This window comes from Palaemon carinicauda, chromosome 24, assembly GCF_036898095.1.
Source record: "Palaemon carinicauda isolate YSFRI2023 chromosome 24, ASM3689809v2, whole genome shotgun sequence".
NCBI classification, from domain to species: domain Eukaryota; kingdom Metazoa; phylum Arthropoda; class Malacostraca; order Decapoda; family Palaemonidae; genus Palaemon; species Palaemon carinicauda.
In genome coordinates, this window is record NC_090748.1 from 106,524,555 (window position 1) to 106,544,554 (window position 20,000).

The 20,000-nt window shown below is 38.5% G+C and overlaps 3 protein-coding genes across 3 annotated transcripts; all 3 read left to right on the plus strand.

The window, feature by feature from the left end:
- The first annotated feature begins 3,080 nt into the window (after positions 1 to 3,080).
- Positions 3,081 to 4,404, plus strand: LOC137618536 (cylicin-2-like). The gene is made up of 2 exons (XM_068348694.1): positions 3,081 to 3,187; positions 3,888 to 4,404. Exons 1-2 carry the CDS (start codon positions 3,081 to 3,083, stop codon positions 4,402 to 4,404), a joined length of 624 nt encoding a protein of 207 aa, XP_068204795.1.
- A 1,556-nt stretch (positions 4,405 to 5,960) lies between these two features.
- On the plus strand, positions 5,961 to 8,756 carry LOC137618537 (high mobility group nucleosome-binding domain-containing protein 5-like). Its single transcript, XM_068348695.1, has 2 exons — positions 5,961 to 6,391; positions 8,576 to 8,756. The coding sequence occupies exons 1-2, from the start codon at positions 5,961 to 5,963 to the stop codon at positions 8,754 to 8,756; spliced, it is 612 nt and encodes a 203-aa protein (XP_068204796.1).
- LOC137618538 (S-antigen protein-like) lies at positions 8,757 to 11,750 on the plus strand. Its single transcript, XM_068348696.1, has 2 exons — positions 8,757 to 9,187; positions 11,570 to 11,750. Exons 1-2 carry the CDS (start codon positions 8,757 to 8,759, stop codon positions 11,748 to 11,750), a joined length of 612 nt encoding a protein of 203 aa, XP_068204797.1.
- The last annotated feature ends 8,250 nt before the right edge of the window (positions 11,751 to 20,000 follow it).

Here is a 20,000-nt window from a genome sequence, read left to right on the forward strand (position 1 = left end):
AAAAGGTCTCTGGAACATCTAGCGACATTTTTCTATATTAACCCTGATCAAAAACAAACATTTTTTCAGATTGAGTTGTGTTTAGTGTAAGTGCCAAGAAGGAATTCTTCTTTGGTTGGCTGTAGGAAGGGCATCCGGCCATGAAAAATAAGCCAAAAGCAATATGGCAGGAAGGAATAACTAAACAATATCTACAGAAGAGGTAAGCGATCGATATCCTTCTTTCCACCTTTCTATCCTCCTGCCTTCTTCTACATCCTCCTTTCACCTTCCACACCTTCTCCCTTCTTATTCATTGTTCCACCTTCCACACCTTCTCCCTTCCACCTTCCACACCTTCTTCCTTTTTCTTATTCTTTCTTCCACCTTCCATACCTTCTCCTTTCACATTCTTCCTTCCATCTTACTCACCTTCTCTCTTTTACTCATTCTTCCTCCCATCTTCCACACATTATCCCTTTTCATTCTTCCTTCCAACTTACTCACATAATCCCTATTTTTCATTCTTCCCTTCATCTTCCACGCCTTCTCCCTTCTCCTTCTTCCTTTCACCTTCCTCAGCTTCTACCTTCTTCTCATTCTTCCTTCCACTTTCCACAAATTCTCTTCATTCTTCCTTCAACCTTATTCAATTTCTCCTTTTTTAAATTGTTCCCTCAACCTTCCTCAAGTTCTCCTTTTTTATTCTTCCTTCCACCTTCCTCTCTTTCTTCCTTCTTCTGATTCTTACCGCTACCTTCCAAAGTTTATCCCTTCTGATTCTTCTTCCAACTTTACTCCCATTTTCCCTATTTCTTATTCTTCCCTCCATCTTCCACGCCTTCTCCCTTCTCATTCTTCCTTCAACCTTCCCCACCTTCTCTCTTTCTCTAATTCTTACCTTCACTTCCTTCACTTTCACGCTTATATTTATTATTCTCTACACCTTCTTCACCTTCTCACTTCTTCTCATTCTAGGAGTGGGGATGAGAGAGAGAGAAGGGGTCAGGAAGATGGAAAGGAGGATGAGAGGAAGGGAGGGGTGGCGATGAGTGGATGTGATGAGAAGAGAGGAGAGGGGGAGGTTGGAAGGGAGGAAAGAAAGAGGCGATGAGGTGGGTGGGAGAGAGGATGAAAGAAAAGGATATGAGGGGGGAAGGAAGGATGAAAAAAGAGAACATGAGGGTGGAATGAAGGATGAAAAAAAAGAACATGAGTGCGGAATGAAGGATGAAAAAAGAGAACATGAGGGTGAAAGGAAGTATAAAAAAAGAGAACATGAGGGTGGAATGAAGTATGAAAAAAGAGAACATGAGGGTGGAAGGAAGTATGAAAAAAGAGAACATGAGGGTGGAAGGAAGTATGAAAAAAGAGAACATGAGAGTGGAATAAGGTATGAAAATAGAGAACATGAGTGTGGAATGAAGGATGAAAAAAAAGAAAACATGAGGGTGGAATAAGGTATGAAAAAAGAGAACATGAGGGTGGAATGAAGGATAAAAAAAGAGAACACGAGGGTGGAATGAAATATGAAAAAAGAGAACATGAGGGTGTAATGAAGGATGAAAAAAGAGAACATAAGGGTGGAATAAGGTATGAAAAAAGAGAACATGATGGTGGAATGAAGGATGAAAAAAAGAGAACATGAGGGTGGAATAAGGTATGAAAAAAGAGAACATGAAGGTGGAATGAAGGATGAAAAAAGAGAACATGAGGGTAGAATGAAGGATGAAAAAAGAGAACATGAGGGTGGAAGGAAGGATGAAAAAGAGAACAAGAGGGTGGAATAAGGTATGAAAAAAGAGAACATGAGGGTGGAATGAAGGATGAAAAAAGAGAACATGAGGGTGGAAGGAAGGATGAAAAAAGAGAACAAGAGGGTGGAAGGAAGTATGAAAAAAAAAAAAGGGTGGAATGAAGGATGATGAAAGAGAACATGAGGGTGGAAGGAAGTATGAAAAAAGAGAACATGAGGGTGGATAGAAGTAAAAAGAGAACATGAGGGTGGAATGAAGGATGAAAAAAGAAAACATGAGGGTGGAATGAAGTATGAAAAAAGAGAACATGAGGGTGGAAGGAAGGATGAAAAAAGAGAACATGAGGGTGGAATAAGGTATGGAATAGAGAACATGAGGGTGGAATGAAGGATGAAAAAAAGAGAACATGAGGGTGGAATAAGGTATGAAAAAAGAGAACATGAGGGTGGAATGAAGGATAAAAAAAGAGAACACGAGGTTGGAATGAAGTATGAAGAAAGAGAACATGAGGGTTGAATGAAGGATGAAAAAAGAGAACATGAGGGTGGAATAAGGTATGAAAATAGAGAACATGATGGTGGAATGAAGGATGAAAAAAAGAGAACATGAGGGTGGAATAAAGTATGAAAAAAGAGAACATGAGGGTGGAATGAAGGATGAAAAAAGAGAACATGAGGGTGGAATGAAGGATGAAAAAAGAGAACATAAGGGTGGAAGGAAGGATGAAAAAAGAGAACATGAGGGTGGAATAAGGTATGAAAAAAGAGAACATGAGGGTGGAATGAAGGATGAAAAAAGAGAACATGAGGGTGGAAGGAAGGATGAAAAAAGAGAACAAGAGGGTCGAAGGAAGTATGAAAAAAGAAAACATGAGGGTGGAATGAAGGATGATAAAAGAGAACATGAGGGTGGAAGGAAGTATTAAAAAAGAGAACATGAGGGTGGATGGAAGTAAGAAAAAAGAGAACATGAGGGTGGAATGAAGGATGAAAAAAGAAAACATGAGGGTGGAATGAAGTATGAAAAAAGAGAACATGAGGGTGGAATGAAGGATGAAAAAAGAGAACATGAGGGTGGAATAAGGTATGAAAATAGAGAACATGAGGGTGGAATGAAGGATGAAAAAAAGAGAACATGAGAGTGGAATAAAGTATGAAAAAAGAGAACATGAGGGTGGAATGAAGGATGAAAAAAGAGAACATGAGGGTGGAATAAAGTATGAAAAAAGAGAACATGAGGGTGGAATAAAATATGAAAAAAGAGAACATGAGGGTGGAAGGAATGATGAAAAAAGAGAACATGATGGTGGAATGAAGGATGAAAAAAAGAAAACATGAGTGTGGAATGAAAGATGAAAAGATAGGACATGAGGAGGGTGGAATGAAGAATGAAAAAAGAGAACATGAGAGTGGAATGAAGGATGAAAAAAGAGAACATGAGGGTGGCATAAGGTAAAGAAAACATGAGGGTTGAAGGAAGGATGAAAAAATAGAACATGAAGGTGGAATGAAGGATGAAAAAAGAGAAAATGAGGTTGGAATAAGGTATGAAAATAGAGAACATAAGGGCGGAATGAAGGATAAAAAAAGAGAACAAGAGGGTGGCATAAGGTAAAGAAAACATGAGGGTGGAAGGAAGGATGAAAAAATAGAACATGAGGGTGGAATGAAGGATGAAAAAAAGAGAGAATGAGGGTGGAATAAGGTATGAAAATAGAGAACATGAGGGCGGAATGAAGGATAAAAAAAGAGAACATGAGGGTGGCATAAGGTAAAGAAAACATGAGGGTGGAAGGAAGGATGAAAAAATAGAACATGAAGGTGGAATGAAGGATGAAAAAAGAGAAAATGAGGGTGGAATAAGGTATGAAAATAGAGAACATGAGGGCGGAATGAAGGATGAAAAAAGACAACATGAGGGTGGCATAAGGTAAAGAAAACATGAGGGTGGAAGGAAGGATGAAAAAAGAGAACATGATGGTGGAATGAAGGATGAAAAAAGAGAAAATGAGGGTGGAATGAAGGATGAAATAAGAGAACATGAGGGTTGAATGAAGGATGAAAAAAGAGAACATGAGGGTTGAATGAAGGATGAAAAAAGAGAACATGAGGGTGGAAAGAAGTATGAAAAAAGAGAATATGAGTGTGGAAGGAAGGATGAAAAGATAGGACATGAAGAGGGTGGAATGAAGGATGAAAAAAGAGAACTTGAGGATATAAGTAAGGATGAAAAGATAGGACATGAGGAGGGTGGAATGAAGGATGAAGAAAGAGAACTTGAGGGTGGAAGTGAGGATGAAAAGATAGGACATGAGGAGGGTGGAATGAAGGATGAAAAAAGAGAACATGAGGGTGGAAGGAAGAATGAAAAGATAGGACATGAGGAGGGTGGAATGAAGGATGAAAAAAGAGAACTTGAGGGTGGAAGTAAGGATGAAAAGATAGGACATGAGGAGGGCGGAATAAAGTATGAAAAAAGAGAACATGAGGGTGGAATGAAGGATGGAAAAAGAGTACATGAGGGTGGAAGGAAGGATGAAAAAAGAGAACATGAGGGTGGAAGGAAGGATGAAAAGATAGGACATAAGGAGGGTGGAAAGAAGGATGAAAAAAGAGAACATGAGGGTGGAAGGAAGGATGAAAAAAAAGAGAACATGAGGGTGGAATGAAGGATGAAAAAAGAGAATATGAGGGTGGAATGAAGGATGAAAAAAGAGAACATGAGGGTGGAAGGAAGTATGAAAAAAGAGAACATGAGGGTGGAATGAATTGTGAAAAAAGAGAACATGAGGGTGGAATGAAGGATGAAAAAACAGAACATGAGGCTGGAAGGAAGGATGAAAAAAGAGAACATGAGGGTGGAAGGAAGGATGAAAAAAGAAAACATGAGTGTGGAAGGAAGTATTAAAAAAGAGAACATGAGGGTGGAATGAAGGATGAAAAAAGAGAACATGAGGGTGGAATAAAGGATGAAAAAAGAGAACATGAGGGTGGAAGGAAGTATGAAAAAAGAGAACATGAGGGTGGAATGAAGGATGAAAAAAGAGAACATGAGGGTGGAATGAAGGATGAAAAAAGAGAACATGAGGGTGGAAGGAAGTATGAAAAAAGAGAACATGAGGGTGGAATGAAGGATGAAAAAAGAGAACATGAGGGTGGAGTGAAGGGTGAAAAAAGAGAACATGAGGCTATAAGGAAGGATGAAAAAGAAAACATGACGGTGGAAGGAATGCTGAAAAAAGATAACATGATGGTGGAAGGAAGGATGAAAAGATAGGACATGAGGAGGGTGGAAGGAAAGATGGAAAAAGAGAACATGACGGTGGAAGGAAGGATGAAAAAAGAGAACATGAGGGTGGAAGGAAGGATGAAAAAAGAGAACATGAGGGTGGAAGGAAGGAGAAAAAGATAGGACATGAGGAGGGTGGAATAAAGTATGAAAAAAGAGAACATGAGGGTGGAATGAAGGATGAAAAAAGAGAATATGCGGGTGGAAGGAAGGAGAAAAAGATAGGACATGAGGAGGGTGGAATAAAGTATGAAAAAAGAGAACATGAGGGTGGAATGAAGGATGAAAAAAGAGAATATGAGGGTGGAAGGAAGGATGAAAAAAGAGAACATGACGGTGGAAGGAATGCTGAAAAAAGATAACATGAGGGTGGAAGGAAGGATGAAAAGATAGGACATGAGGAGGGTGGAAGGAAGGATGAAAAAAGAGAACATGAGGGTGGAAGGAAGGAGGAAAAAAGAGAACATGAGGGTGGAAGGAAGGATGAAAAAAGAGAACATGACGGTGGAAGGAATGCTGAAAAAAAGATAACATGAGGGTGGAAGGAAGGACGAAAAGATAGGACATGAGGAGGGTGGAAGGAAGGATGAAAAAAGAGAACATGACGGTGGAAGGAAGGATGAAAAAAGAGAACATGAGGGTGGAAGGAAGGATGAAAAAAGAGAGAATGAGGGTGGAATAAGGTATGAAAATAGAGAACATGAGGGCGGAATGAAGGATAAAAAAAGAGAACATGAGGGTGGCATAACGTAAAGAAAACATGAGGGTGGAAGGAAGGATGAAAAAATAGAACATGAGGGTGGAATGAAGGATGAAAAAAGAGAACATGATGGTGGAATGAAGGATGAAAAAAGAGAAAATGAGGGTAGAATGAAGGATGAAATAAGAGAACATGAGGGTGGAATGAAGGATGAAAAAAGAGAACATGAGGGTTGAATGAAGGATGAAAAAAGAGAACATGAGGGTGGAAAGAAGTATGAAAAAAGAGAATATGAGGGTGGAAGGAAGGATGAAAAGATAGGACATGAAGAGGGTGGAATGAAGGGTGAAAAAAGAGAACTTGAGGATATAAGTAAGGATGAAAAGATAGGACATGAGGAGGGTGGAATGAAGGATGAAGAAAGAGAACTTGAGGGTGGAAGTAAGGATGAAAAGATAGGACATGAGGAGGTTGGAATGAAGGATGAAAAAACAGAACATGAGGGTGGAAGGAAGGATGAGGGTGGAAGGAAGGATGAAAAGATAGGTCATGAGGAGCGTGGAATGAAGGATGAAAAAAGAGAACTTGAGGGTGGAAGTAAGGATGAAAAGATAGGATATGAGGAGGGCGGAATAAAGTATGAAAAAAGAGAACATGAGGGTGGAATGTAGGATGAAAAAAGAGAACATGAGGGTGGAAGGAAGGATGAAAAAAGAGAACATGAGGGTCGAAGGAAGGATGAAAAGATAGGACATAAGGAGGGTGGAATGAAGGATGAAAAAAGAGAACATGAGGGTGGAAGGAAGGATGAAAAAAGAGAACATGAGGGTGGAATGAAGGATGAAAAAAGAGAATATGAGGGTGGAATGAAGGATGAAAAAAGAGAACATGAGGGTGGAAGGAAGGAGGAAAAAATAGAACATGAGGGTGGAAGGAAGTATGAAAAAAGAGAACATGAGTGTGGAATGAATTATGAAAAAAGAGAACATGAGGGTGGAATGAAGGATGAAAAAACAGAACATGAGGGTGGAAGGAAGGATGAAAAAAGAGAACATGAGGGTGGAATGAAGGATGAAAAAAGAGAACATGAGGGTGGAAGGAATGCTGAAAAAAGATATCATGAGGGTGGAAGGAAGGATGAAAAAAGAGAATATGAGGGTGGAAGGAAGGATGAAAAAAGAGAACATGAGGGTGGAAGGAAGGAGAAAAAGATAGGACATGAGGAGGGTGGAATAAAGTATGAAAAAAGAGAACATGAGGGTGGAAGGAAGTATGAAAAAAGAGAACATGAGGGTAGAATGAAGGATGAAAAAAGAGAACATGAGGGTGGAAGGAAGTATGAAAAAAGAGAACATGAGGGTGGAAGGAAGAATGAAAAGATAGGACATGAGGAGGGTGGAATGAAGGATGAAAAAAGAGAACTTGAGGGTGGAAGTAAGGATGAAAAGATAGGACATGAGGAGGGCGGAATAAAGTATGAAAAAAGAGAACATGAGGGTGGAATGAAGGATGGAAAAAGAGTACATGAGGGTGGAAGGAAGGATGAAAAAAGAGAACATGAGGGTGGAAGGAAGGATGAAAAGATAGGACATAAGGAGGGTGGAAAGGAGGATGAAAAAAGAGAACATGAGGGTGGAAGGAAGGATGAAAAAAGAGAACATGAGGGTGGAATGAAGGATGAAAAAAGAGAACATGAGGGTGGAAGGAAGTATGAAAAAAGAGAACATGAGGGTGGAATGAAGGATGAAAAAAGAGAACATGAGGGTGGAATGAAGGATGAAAAAAGAGAACATGAGGGTGGAAGGAAGTATGAAAAAAGAGAACATGAGGGTGGAATGAAGGATGAAAAAAGAGAACATGAGGGTGGAATGAAGGATGAAAAAAGAGAACATGAGGGTGGAAGGAAGTATGAAAAAAGAGAACATGAGGGTGGAATGAAGGATGAAAAAAGAGAACATGAGGGTGGAGTGAAGGGTGAAAAAAGAGAACATGAGGCTATAAGGAAGGATGAAAAAGAAAACATGACGGTGGAAGGAATGCTGAAAAAAGATAACATGATGGTGGAAGGAAGGATGAAAAGATAGGACATGAGGAGGGTGGAAGGAAAGATGAAAAAAGAGAACATGACGGTGGAAGGAAGGATGAAAAAAGAGAACATGAGGGTGGAAGGAAGGATGAAAAAAGAGAACATGAGGGTGGAAGGAAGGAGAAAAAGATAGGACATGAGGAGGGTGGAATAAAGTATGAAAAAAGAGAACATGAGGGTGGAATGAAGGATGAAAAAAGAGAATATGCGGGTGGAAGGAAGGAGAAAAAGATAGGACATGAGGAGGGTGGAATAAAGTATGAAAAAAGAGAACATGAGGGTGGAAGGAAGGATGAAAAAAGAGAATATGAGGGTGGAAGGAAGGATGAAAAAAGAGAACATGACGGTGGAAGGAATGCTGAAAAAAGATAACATGAGGGTGGAAGGAAGGATGAAAAGATAGGACATGAGGAGGGTGGAAGGAAGGATGAAAAAAGAGAACATGAGGGTGGAAGGGAGGAGGAAAAAAGAGAACATGAGGGTGGAAGGAAGGATGAAAAAAGAGAACATGACGGTGGAAGGAATGCTGAAAAAAAGATAACATGAGGGTGGAAGGAAGGACGAAAAGATAGGACATGAGGAGGGTGGAAGGAAGGATGAAAAAAGAGAACATGACGGTGGAAGGAAGGATGAAAAAAGAGAACATGATGGTGGAAGGAAGGATGAAAAAAGAGAGAATGAGGGTGGAATAAGGTATGAAAATAGAGAACATGAGGGCGGAATGAAGGATAAAAAAAGAGAACATGAGGGTGGCATAACGTAAAGAAAACATGAGGGTGGAAGGAAGGATGAAAAAATAGAACATAAGGGTGGAATGAAGGATGAAAAAAGAGAACATGATGGTGGAATGAAGGATGAAAAAAGAGAAAATGAGGGTAGAATGAAGGATGAAATAAGAGAACATGAGGGTGGAATGAAGGATGAAAAAAGAGAACATGAGGGTTGAATGAAGGATGAAAAAAGAGAACATGAGGGTGGAAAGAAGTATGAAAAAAGAGAATATGAGGGTGGAAGGAAGGATGAAAAGATAGGACATGAAGAGGGTGGAATGAAGGGTGAAAAAAGAGAACTTGAGGATATAAGTAAGGATGAAAAGATAGGACATGAGGAGGGTGGAATGAAGGATGAAGAAAGAGAACTTGAGGGTGGAAGTAAGGATGAAAAGATAGGACATGAGGAGGTTGGAATGAAGGATGAAAAAACAGAACATGAGGGTGGAAGGAAGGATGAGGGTGGAAGGAAGGATGAAAAGATAGGTCATGAGGAGCGTGGAATGAAGGATGAAAAAAGAGAACTTGAGGGTGGAAGTAAGGATGAAAAGATAGGACATGAGGAGGGCGGAATAAAGTATGAAAAAAGAGAACATGAGGGTGGAATGTAGGATGAAAAAAGAGAACATGAGGGTGGAAGGAAGGATGAAAAAAGAGAACATGAGGGTCGAAGGAAGGATGAAAAGATAGGACATAAGGAGGGTGGAATGAAGGATGAAAAAAGAGAACATGAGGGTGGAAGGAAGGATGAAAAAAGAGAACATGAGGGTGGAATGAAGGATGAAAAAAGAGAATATGAGGGTGGAATGAAGGATGAAAAAAGAGAACATGAGGGTGGAAGGAAGGAGGAAAAAATAGAACATGAGGGTGGAAGGAAGTATGAAAAAAGAGAACATGAGGGTGGAATGAATTATGAAAAAAGAGAACATGAGGGTGGAATGAAGGATGAAAAAACAGAACATGAGGGTGGAAGGAAGGATGAAAAAAGAGAACATGAGGGTGGAATGAAGGATGAAAAAAGAGAACATGAGGGTGGAAGGAATGCTGAAAAAAGATATCATGAGGGTGGAAGGAAGGATGAAAAAAGAGAATATGAGGGTGGAAGGAAGGATGAAAAAAGAGAACATGAGGGTGGAAGGAAGGAGAAAAAGATAGGACATGAGGAGGGTGGAATAAAATATGAAAAAAGAGAACATGAGGGTGGAAGGAAGTATGAAAAAAGAGAACATGAGGGTAGAATGAAGGATGAAAAAAGAGAACATGAGGGTGGAAGGAAGTATGAAAAAAGAGAACATGAGGGTGGAAGGAAGAATGAAAAGATAGGACATGAGGAGGGTGGAATGAAGGATGAAAAAAGAGAACTTGAGGGTGGAAGTAAGGATGAAAAGATAGGACATGAGGAGGGCGGAATAAAGTATGAAAAAAGAGAACATGAGGGTGGAATGAAGGATGGAAAAAGAGTACATGAGGGTGGAAGGAAGGATGAAAAAAGAGAACATGAGGGTGGAAGGAAGGATGAAAAGATAGGACATAAGGAGGGTGGAAAGAAGGATGAAAAAAGAGAACATGAGGGTGGAAGGAAGGATGAAAAAAGAGAACATGAGGGTGGAATGAAGGATGAAAAAAGAGAATATGAGGGTGGAATGAAGGATGAAAAAAGAGAACATGAGGGTGGAAGGAAGTATGAAAAAAGAGAACATGAGGGTGGAATGAATTGTGAAAAAAGAGAACATGAGGGTGGAATGAAGGATGAAAAAACAGAACATGAGGCTGGAAGGAAGGATGAAAAAAGAGAACATGAGGGTGGAAGGAAGGATGAAAAAAGAAAACATGAGGGTGGAAGGAAGTATGAAAAAAGAGAACATGAGGGTGGAATGAAGGATGAAAAAAGAGAACATGAGGGTGGATTGAAGGATGAAAAAAGAGAACATGAGGGTGGAAGGAAGTATGAAAAAAGAGAACATGAGGGTGGAATGAAGGATGAAAAAAGAGAACATGAGGGTGGAATGAAGGATGAAAAAAGAGAACATGAGGGTGGAAGGAAGTATGAAAAAAGAGAACATGAGGGTGGAATGAAGGATGAAAAAAGAGAACATGAGGGTGGAGTGAAGGGTGAAAAAAGAGAACATGAGGCTATAAGGAAGGATGAAAAAGAAAACATGACGGTGGAAGGAATGCTGAAAAAAGATAACATGATGGTGGAAGGAAGGATGAAAAGATAGGACATGAGGAGGGTGGAAGGAAAGATGGAAAAAGAGAACATGACGGTGGAAGGAAGGATGAAAAAAGAGAACATGAGGGTGGAAGGAAGGATGAAAAAAGAGAACATGAGGGTGGAAGGAAGGAGAAAAAGATAGGACATGAGGAGGGTGGAATAAAGTATGAAAAAAGAGAACATGAGGGTGGAATGAAGGATGAAAAAAGAGAATATGCGGGTGGAAGGAAGGAGAAAAAGATAGGACATGAGGAGGGTGGAATAAAGTATGAAAAAAGAGAACATGAGGGTGGAATGAAGGATGAAAAAAGAGAACATGAGGGTGGAAGGAAGGATGAAAAAAGAGAACATGACGGTGGAAGGAATGCTGAAAAAAGATAACATGAGGGTGGAAGGAAGGATGAAAAGATAGGACATGAGGAGGGTGGAAGGAAGGATGAAAAAAGAGAACATGAGGGTGGAAGGAAGGAGGAAAAAAGAGAACATGAGGGTGGAAGGAAGGATGAAAAAAGAGAACATGACGGTGGAAGGAATGCTGAAAAAAAGATAACATGAGGGTGGAAGGAAGGACGAAAAGATAGGACATGAGGAGGGTGGAAGGAAGGATGAAAAAAGAGAACATGACGGTGGAAGGAAGGATGAAAAAAGAGAACATGAGGGTGGAAGGAAGGATGAAAAAAGAGAGAATGAGGGTGGAATAAGGTATGAAAATAGAGAACATGAGGGCGGAATGAAGGATAAAAAAAGAGAACATGAGGGTGGCATAACGTAAAGAAAACACGAGGGTGGAAGGAAGGATGAAAAAATAGAACATGAGGGTGGAATGAAGGATGAAAAAAGAGAACATGATGGTGGAATGAAGGATGAAAAAAGAGAAAATGAGGGTGGAATTAAGGATGAAATAAGAGAACATGAGGGTGGAATGAAGGATGAAAAAAGAGAACATGAGGGTTGAATGAAGGATGAAAAAAGAGAACATGGGGGTGGAAAGAAGTATGAAAAAAGAGAATATGAGGGTGGAAGGAAGGATGAAAAGATAGGACATGAAGAGGGTGGAATGAAGGATGAAAAAAGAGAACTTGAGGATATAAGTAAGGATGAAAAGATAGGACATGAGGAGGGTGGAATGAAGGATGAAGAAAGAGAACTTGAGGGTGGAAGTAAGGATGAAAAGATAGGACATGAGGAGGTTGGAATGAAGGATGAAAAAACAGAACATGAGGGTGGAAGGAAGGATGAGGGTGGAAGGAAAGATGAAAAGATAGGTCATGAGGAGCGGTGAATGAAGGATGAAAAAAGAGAACTTGAGGGTGGAAGTAAGGATGAAAAGATAGGACATGAGGAGGGCGGAATAAAGTATGAAAAAAGAGAACATGAGGGTGGAATGTAGGATGAAAAAAGAGAACATGAGGGTGGAAGGAAGGATGAAAAAAGAGAACATGAGGGTCGATGGAAGGATGAAAAGATAGGACATAAGGAGGGTGGAATGAAGGATGAAAAAAGAGAACATGAGGGTGGAAGGAAGGATGAAAAAAGAGAACATGAGGGTGGAATGAAGGATGAAAAAAGAGAATATGAGGGTGGAATGAAGGATGAAAAAAGAGAACATGAGGGTGGAAGGAAGGAGGAAAAAATAGAACATGAGGGTGGAAGGAAGTATGAAAAAAGAGAACATGAGGGTGGAATGAATTATGAAAAAAGAGAACATGAGGGTGGAATGAAGGATGAAAAAACAGAACATGAGGGTGGAAGGAAGGATGAAAAAAGAGAACATGAGGGTGGAATGAAGGATGAAAAAAGAGAACATGAGGGTGGAAGGAATGCTGAAAAAAGATATCATGAGGGTGGAAGGAAGGATGAAAAAAGAGAATATGAGGGTGGAAGGAAGGATGAAAAAAGAGAACATGAGGGTGGAAGGAAGGAGAAAAAGATAGGACATGAGGAGGGTGGAATAAAGTATGAAAAAAGAGAACATGAGGGTGGAAGGAAGTATGAAAAAAGAGAACATGAGGGTAGAATGAAGGATGAAAAAAGAGAACATGAGGGTGGAAGGAAGTATGAAAAAAGAGAACATGAGGGTGGAATGAAGGATGAAAAAAGAGAACATGAGGGTGGAATGAAGGATGAAAAAAGAGAACATGAGGGTGGAAGGAAGTATGAAAAAAGAGAACATGAGGGTGGAATGAAGGATGAAAAAAGAGAACATGAGGGTGGAGTGAAGGATGAAAAAAGAGAACATGAGGCTATAAGGAAGGATGAAAAAAGAGAACATGACGGTGGAAGGAATGCTGAAAAAAGATAACATGAGGGTGGAAGGAAGGATGAAAAGATAGGACATGAGGAGGGTGGAAGGAAGGATGAAAAAAGAGAACATGACGGTGGAAGGAAGGATGAAAAAAGAGAACATGAGGGTGGAAGGAAGGAGAAAAAGATAGGACATGAGGAGGGTGGAATAAAGTATGAAAAAAGAGAACATGAGGGTGGAATGAAGGATGAAAAAAGAGAATATGAGGGTGGAAGGAAGGAGAAAAAGATAGGACATGAGGAGGGTGGAATAAAGTATGAAAAAGGAGAACATGAGGGTGGAATGAAGGATGAAAAAAGAGAACATGAGGGTGGAAGGAAGGATGAAAAAAGAGAACATGACGGTGGAAGGAATGCTGAAAAAAGATAACATGAGGGTGGAAGGAAGGATGAAAAGATAGGACATGAGGAGGGTGGAAGAAAGGATGAAAAAAGAGAACATGAGGGTGGAATGAAGGAGGAAAAAAGAGAACATGAGGGTGGAAGGAAGGATGAAAAAAGAGAACATGAGGGTGGAATGAAGGATGAAAAAAGAGAACATTTGGGTGGAAGGAAGGTTGAAAAAAGAGAACATGACGGTGGAAGGAATGCTGAAAAAAAATAACATGAGGGTGGAAGGAAGGATGAAAAGATAGGACATGAGGAGGGTGGAAGGAAAGATGAAAAAAGAGAACATGACGGTGGAAGGAAGGATGAAAAAAGAGAACATGAGGGTGGAAGGAAGGATGAAAAAAGAGAACATGAGGGTGGAAGGAAGGAGAAAAAGATAGGACATGAGGAGGGTGGAATAAAGTATGAAAAAAGAGAACATGAGGGTGGAATGAAGGATGAAAAAAGAGAATATGAGGGTGGAAGGAAGGAGAAAAAGATAGGACATGAGGAGGGTGGAATAAAGTATGAAAAAAGAGAACATGAGGGTGGAATGAAGGATGAAAAAAGAGAACATGATGGTGGAAGGAAGGATGAAAAAAGAGAACATGACGGTGGAAGGAACGCTGAAAAAAGATAACATGAGGGTGGAAGGAAGGATGAAAAGATAGGACATGAGGAGCGTGGAAGGAAAGATGAAAAAAGAGAACATGACGGTGGAAGGAAGGATGAAAAAAGAGAACATGAGGGTGGAAGGAAGGATGAAAAAAGAGAACATGAGGGTGGAAGGAAGGAGAAAAAGATAGGACATGAGGAGGGTGGAATAAAGTATGAAAAAAGAGAACATGAGGGTGGAATGAAGGATGAAAAAAGAGAATATGAGGGTGGAAGGAAGGAGAAAAAGGTAGGACATGAGGAGGGTGGAATAAAGTATGAAAAAAGAGAACATGAGGGTGGAATGAAGGATGAAAAAAGAGAACATGAGGGTGGAAGGAAGGATGAAAAAAAGAGAACATGACGGTGGAAGGAATGCTGAAAAAAGATAACATGAGGGTGGAATGAAGGATGAAAAGATAGGACATGAGGAGGGTGGAAGGAAGGATGAAAAAAGAGAACATGAGGGTGGAATGAAGGATGAAAAAAGAGAACATGAGGGTGGAAGGAAGGATGAAACAAGAGAAAATGAGGTTGAAAGGAAGGATGATAAGATATGTACCAACCGTGTGTTACACGATCGTACATAAATTATTTTGTATATATTATGCTTGTATCTGCGCTCTTCTCTCGTACTAAAAAGAACCATAATAAACATGTCTGTGTGTCGCCTATGTAACATAGTCATTTTCTCGAACATGTATTTTCCTGTTGCCTTGATGTTTTGTATATAAAGGAGAGTGTTCTTTAATAAAGTTACTCAGTTGATTGCATCCTGCCTTTGAGTCATAACCTTTCTCTCGGCCGTCACAAGTTTTGCTTATGAAATTGAATTCCAAAATAATGTAATATTTCACATGAAAACAATACATCAAAAATATTCATTTTTTTCATTGGCTGAAAAGAAAAGCCTCTCTCTCTCTCCCTATGTCTCTCTGTCTGTCTATCTGTCTGTCTGTCTGTCTCTCTCTCTCTCTCTCTCTCTCTCTCTCTCTCTCTCTCTCTCTCTCTCTCTGTCCTGTAAACATTACATCATACACGGCCCCCCCGAATAGGACCTACATCACTATTACAGACCCCCCCCCCCTTACAGGACCTACATCACTATCACCCCCTTCCTTATAAGTCCACCATACCCCCTTTCCTCCCCCCCCCCCCCCGTATCCAAAGACACGGGAGTATCGTCATGAATAATTCAATCGTTTGTGTCTTCCTTCTTAATAACCCTTATTTGGTTCGAAAGATGAACGTATGCATCACAGGAGGACTTGTGTAATAGCAGCCAATAAATTACTCGCGAGAAGAGGAGGAGGTGGAAGAGAAGGAAGGATAGAAGGAGGGTGAGAAGGAAGAGGAGAGGAAAAAGAGGTGGAAGAAAAGGAAGAGGAGAAAGAAGAATAGAAAGAGGATGAGAAGGAAGAGGAGAGGAAAAGGAAGTGAAAGAGAATGAAGAGGAGAAGGAAGAATAGAAGAAAGAGGAGAGGAGAAGGAGGTAGAAGAGAAGGAAGAGGAAAAGGAAGAATAGGAGGAGGATGAGAAGGAAGAGGAGAGGAGAAGGAGGTAGAAGTGAAGGAAGAGAAGGAAGAATAGAAGGAGGATGAGAAGGAATAGGAAAGGTCTAATTAATTGTACCGGAGGAAACGAATGAGATGATGAGGAAGAGAAAGAGGATGACGAAGGAAGAAGAAAAGGAAGAATAGGAGGAGGATGAGAAGGAATAGGAAAGGTCTGGTTAATTGTACCGGGGGAAACGAACGAGATGATGAGAAGGAAGAGAAAGAGAATGATGAAGGAAGAAGAAAAGGAAGAATAGGAGGAGGAGAGAAATAGGAGAGATATGTTTAATTGTCTAGCGGGGGAAAGAACACGAGGATAAGGAAGAAGAGAAAGATGATGATGAAATATAATGAAACTGTGTATATGAAAATATGCATAAATCTGTAAAAATTATATTATAATCATGCTGTTGGGGAAGAGAGAATATTAAATATGCTGTAAAGAGAGAAGAATGATTAACAATTAAAGTGACTAAGGCAGTGATGTAAAGAACTTGAAACGAGAATAGAAAAAATATATCAAAACAATAAGCGTAAGAAGAGGATAATAATAGTTGAAACATACGATGGAAATAAGGATAATAATGCGAGAAATAATGGAATATATATATATATATATATATATATATATATATATATATATATATATATATATGTATATATATATATATATATATATATATATATATATATATATATATATATATATATATATATATATGAATGGAGAAGTATTGATTTAAAACCTCAAAATAGAGACAACTGGCGAAATCTAGCCGAGGCCCTTTGCGTCAATAGGCGTAGGAAGATATATATATATATATATATATATATATATATATATATATATATATATATATATATATATATATATATATATATATATATATATATATATATATATATACATATATATATAATATTTATATATATAAAATTGAAATAAGCAAAGTTTATTGAATGAAAAGAATAGTTTGAAACATGACACGGAAATAGAAATACCGAATAATAAAAAAAGACACAGTAACGAAATAACGAAAAATAAATATACAAAAAACCCATAAAGTAAGGAAAAGAGATAAATCTTACATTTAGACAATAGAACAATGAAGAGACGAGGAATAAGAAGAAATACGAAGAAATAAAGAAATAACAAGAGCCAGAGGATAAAAATAGCTCCCTTTTTCCTCTTCCTCCAGCCAAAGAAAACTTAATAACGAAATAACGAAAAATAAGTAAACACAATAAACCCATAAAGTAAAGAAACAGATAAAGCATACGTTTAGATAATAGAGAAATGAAGAGACGAGGAATAAGAAGAAATAAGAAGAGCTAGAAAGCAAAAATAGCTCCCCTTTTTCCTCTTCCTCCAGCCAAAGAAAACTTAATAACGAAATAACGAAAAATAAGTAAACACAATAAACCCATAAAGTAAAGAAACAGATAAAGCATACGTTTAGATAATAGAGAAATGAAGAGACGAGGAATAAGAAGAAATAAGAAGAGCTAGAAAGCAAAAATAGCTCCCCTTTTTCCTCTTCCTCCAGCCAAAGAAAACTTAATAACGAAATAACGAAAAATAAGTAAACACAATAAACCCATAAAGTAAAGAAACAGATAAAGCATACTTTTAGATAATAGAGAAATGAAGAGACGAGGAATAAGAAGAAATAAGAAGAGCTAGAAAGCAAAAATAGCTCCCTTTTTCCTCTTCCTCCAGCCAAAGAAAACTTAATAACGAAATAACGAAAAATAAGTAAACACAATAAACCCATAAAGTAAAGAAAGAGATAAAGCATGCTTTTAGATAATAGAGAAATGAAGAGACGAGGAATAAGAAGAAATAAGAAGAGCTAGAAAGCAAAAATAGCTCCCCTTTTTCCTCTTCCTCCAGCCAAAGAAAACTTAATAACGAAATAACGAAAAATAAGTAAACACAATAAACCCATAAAGTAAAGAAACAGATAAAGCATACGTTTAGATAATAGAGAAATGAAGAGACGAGGAATAAGAAGAAATAAGAAGCAATAAGAAGAGCTAGAAAGCAAAAATAGCTCCCTTTTTCCTCTTCCTCCAGCCAAAGAAAACTTAATAACGAAATAACGGAAAATAAGTAAACACAATAAACCCATAAAGTAAAGAAAGAGATAAAGCATACTTTTAGATAATAGAGAAATGAAGAGACGAGGAATAAGAAGAAATAAGAAGAAATAAGAAGAGCTAGAAAGCAAAAATAGCTCCCCTTTTCCTCTTTCTCCAGCCAAAGAAAACTTCATAACGAAATAACGAAAAATAAGTAAACACAATAAACCTATAAAGTAAAGAAAGAGATAAAGCATACGTTTAGATAATAGAGAAATGAAGAGACGAGGAATAAGAAGAAATAAGAAGAAATAAGAAGAGCTAGAAAGCAAAAATAGCTCCCTTTTTCCTCTTCCTCCAGCCAAAGAAAACTTAATAACGAAATAACGAAAAATAAGTAAACACAATAAACCCATAAAGTAAAGAAAGAGATAAAGCATGCTTTTAGATAATAGAGAAATGAAGAGACGAGGAATAAGAAGAAATAAGAAGAGCTAGAAAGCAAAAATAGCTCCCCTTTTTCCTCTTCCTCCAGCCAAAGAAAACTTAATAACGAAATAACGAAAAATAAGTAAACACAATAAACCTATAAAGTAAAGAAACAGATAAAGCATACTTTTAGATAATAGAGAAATGAAGAGACGAGGAATAAGAAGAAATAAAAAGAAATAAGAAGAGCTAGAAAGCAAAAATAGCTCCCCTTTTCCTCTTCCCCCAGCCATCCGCCACAGTTAGGCGCTGTTCTGTACAACAAGTTGTAAAGGCTCAGCTGGCGAGGGAAGGTTTCCCTAATACCTTGCTAATGGTGAAAGTTTACAGCCATAATGATGCATTTAGATACCTTGATAACATTGGGAAGGATTAAAGGATTTGCAGAGGGGAAAACGGAAGGATTGGGGGATAGGATGGTGCGTGGAAACAAGGATGTGGAAAGAGTAGGTAGGTGAATAGAATGTGAAAGTAGAGGAAATAAAGAGATTAAATGTGTGAGGTGAAATGTTTGGTGTTGAAATCAAGCTGGGTGGATTCGCACTGGATTTGGTTGAAAGGGATTGTTAGGAAATAATAAAAAAGCCTATCGTTAACTGAACTCTTTTATTTTAAAAGGTAAAAGAAAGGACTTTTGATCTGGATGTTATAATAGACAGGACTGGATTTGGTGAAAGGAAATGTTGAGAAAAAATAAACACGTTAATTGAATTGTTTTATTTTTAAAGTAGTCTCTACTGATCTCTGGGTTATTGTGGCCTGATTGGTAACGTCTCTGCCTGGTGATTGCCAGACGGGGGTTCGAATCCGGCTCAAACTCGTTAGTTCCTTTCGTGCCTGCAATCTTACCATCCTTGTGAGCAAAGGATGGGGGATTTGGGGGAGCCTATAGGTCTCTCTGCTGAGTCATCAGCAGCCATTGCCTGGCCATCCCTGGTCCTAGCTTGGGTGGAGAGGGGGCTTGGGCACTGATCATATGATATATGTTCAGTCTCTAGGGCATTGTCGCTGTCCCTAGCCTCTGTCATTCATGAGCGGCCTTTACACCTTTATAGTAGACAGGTTTACAAACAGTGATTTTAGACATCTGGAACTGATGTAAATATTGAAGAGTCATATTGAGGAAAGAACAGCCAGTGATCTGAACCATCCCCCTCTCTACCCAAGCTAGGACCAGGGAAGGCCAGGCAATGGCTACTGATGACTCAGCAGGTGGACTTATACGTTTTCGAGTTTATATCACGTTCTGAAAAGATATCAGCAAAGGTTAAATAAGTATGATAACAGGTAAATAAAGTCATTGCACAAATTAGAATACGATAAAGTAAGATATATCATTATGGAGAGAATATATATATATATATATATATATATATATATATATATATATATATATATATATATATATATATATATATATATATATATATATATACCTTTGTGAGTGGAGATACCTTAACGTCGTGGTAAAAGGGTTTGTGTATCGTCATGATCAGCAAAGCTGTACTAGTCAGGGCCACCCATATAAGGTTGGTTTGCTGTGATCCATCTGGCTAATCTCCCACTATTACCAATCCCAAATAGTCTTTATTGGACTAGAAACGGCTGCATTTGTTGTTGTTGTTGTTGTTGTTGTTGTTGTTTATCTGTCTATCTATCTATCTATCTATCTATATATGTATATATATATATATATATATATATATATATATATATATATATATATATATATATATATATATATATATATA

What these genes read in the sequence shown, in the direction of transcription:
- LOC137618536 (XM_068348694.1), top strand. Translation starts at nt 3,081, where the DNA reads ATGAAAGATGAAAAGATAGGACATGAGGAGGGTGGAATGAAGAATGAA. An exon ending in GAACATGAGGGTGGCATAAG is followed by an intron (nt 3,188 to 3,887) that starts GTAAAGAAAACA and finishes TGAGTGTGGAAG; the next exon opens with GAAGGATGAAAAGATAGGAC.
- LOC137618537 (XM_068348695.1), top strand. Translation starts at nt 5,961, where the DNA reads ATGAAGGATGAAAAAAGAGAACATGAGGGTGGAAAGAAGTATGAAAAA. An exon ending in AGAGAACATGAGGGTGGAAT is followed by an intron (nt 6,392 to 8,575) that starts GTAGGATGAAAA and finishes CATAACGTAAAG; the next exon opens with AAAACATGAGGGTGGAAGGA.
- LOC137618538 (XM_068348696.1), top strand. Translation starts at nt 8,757, where the DNA reads ATGAAGGATGAAAAAAGAGAACATGAGGGTGGAAAGAAGTATGAAAAA. An exon ending in AGAGAACATGAGGGTGGAAT is followed by an intron (nt 9,188 to 11,569) that starts GTAGGATGAAAA and finishes CATAACGTAAAG; the next exon opens with AAAACACGAGGGTGGAAGGA.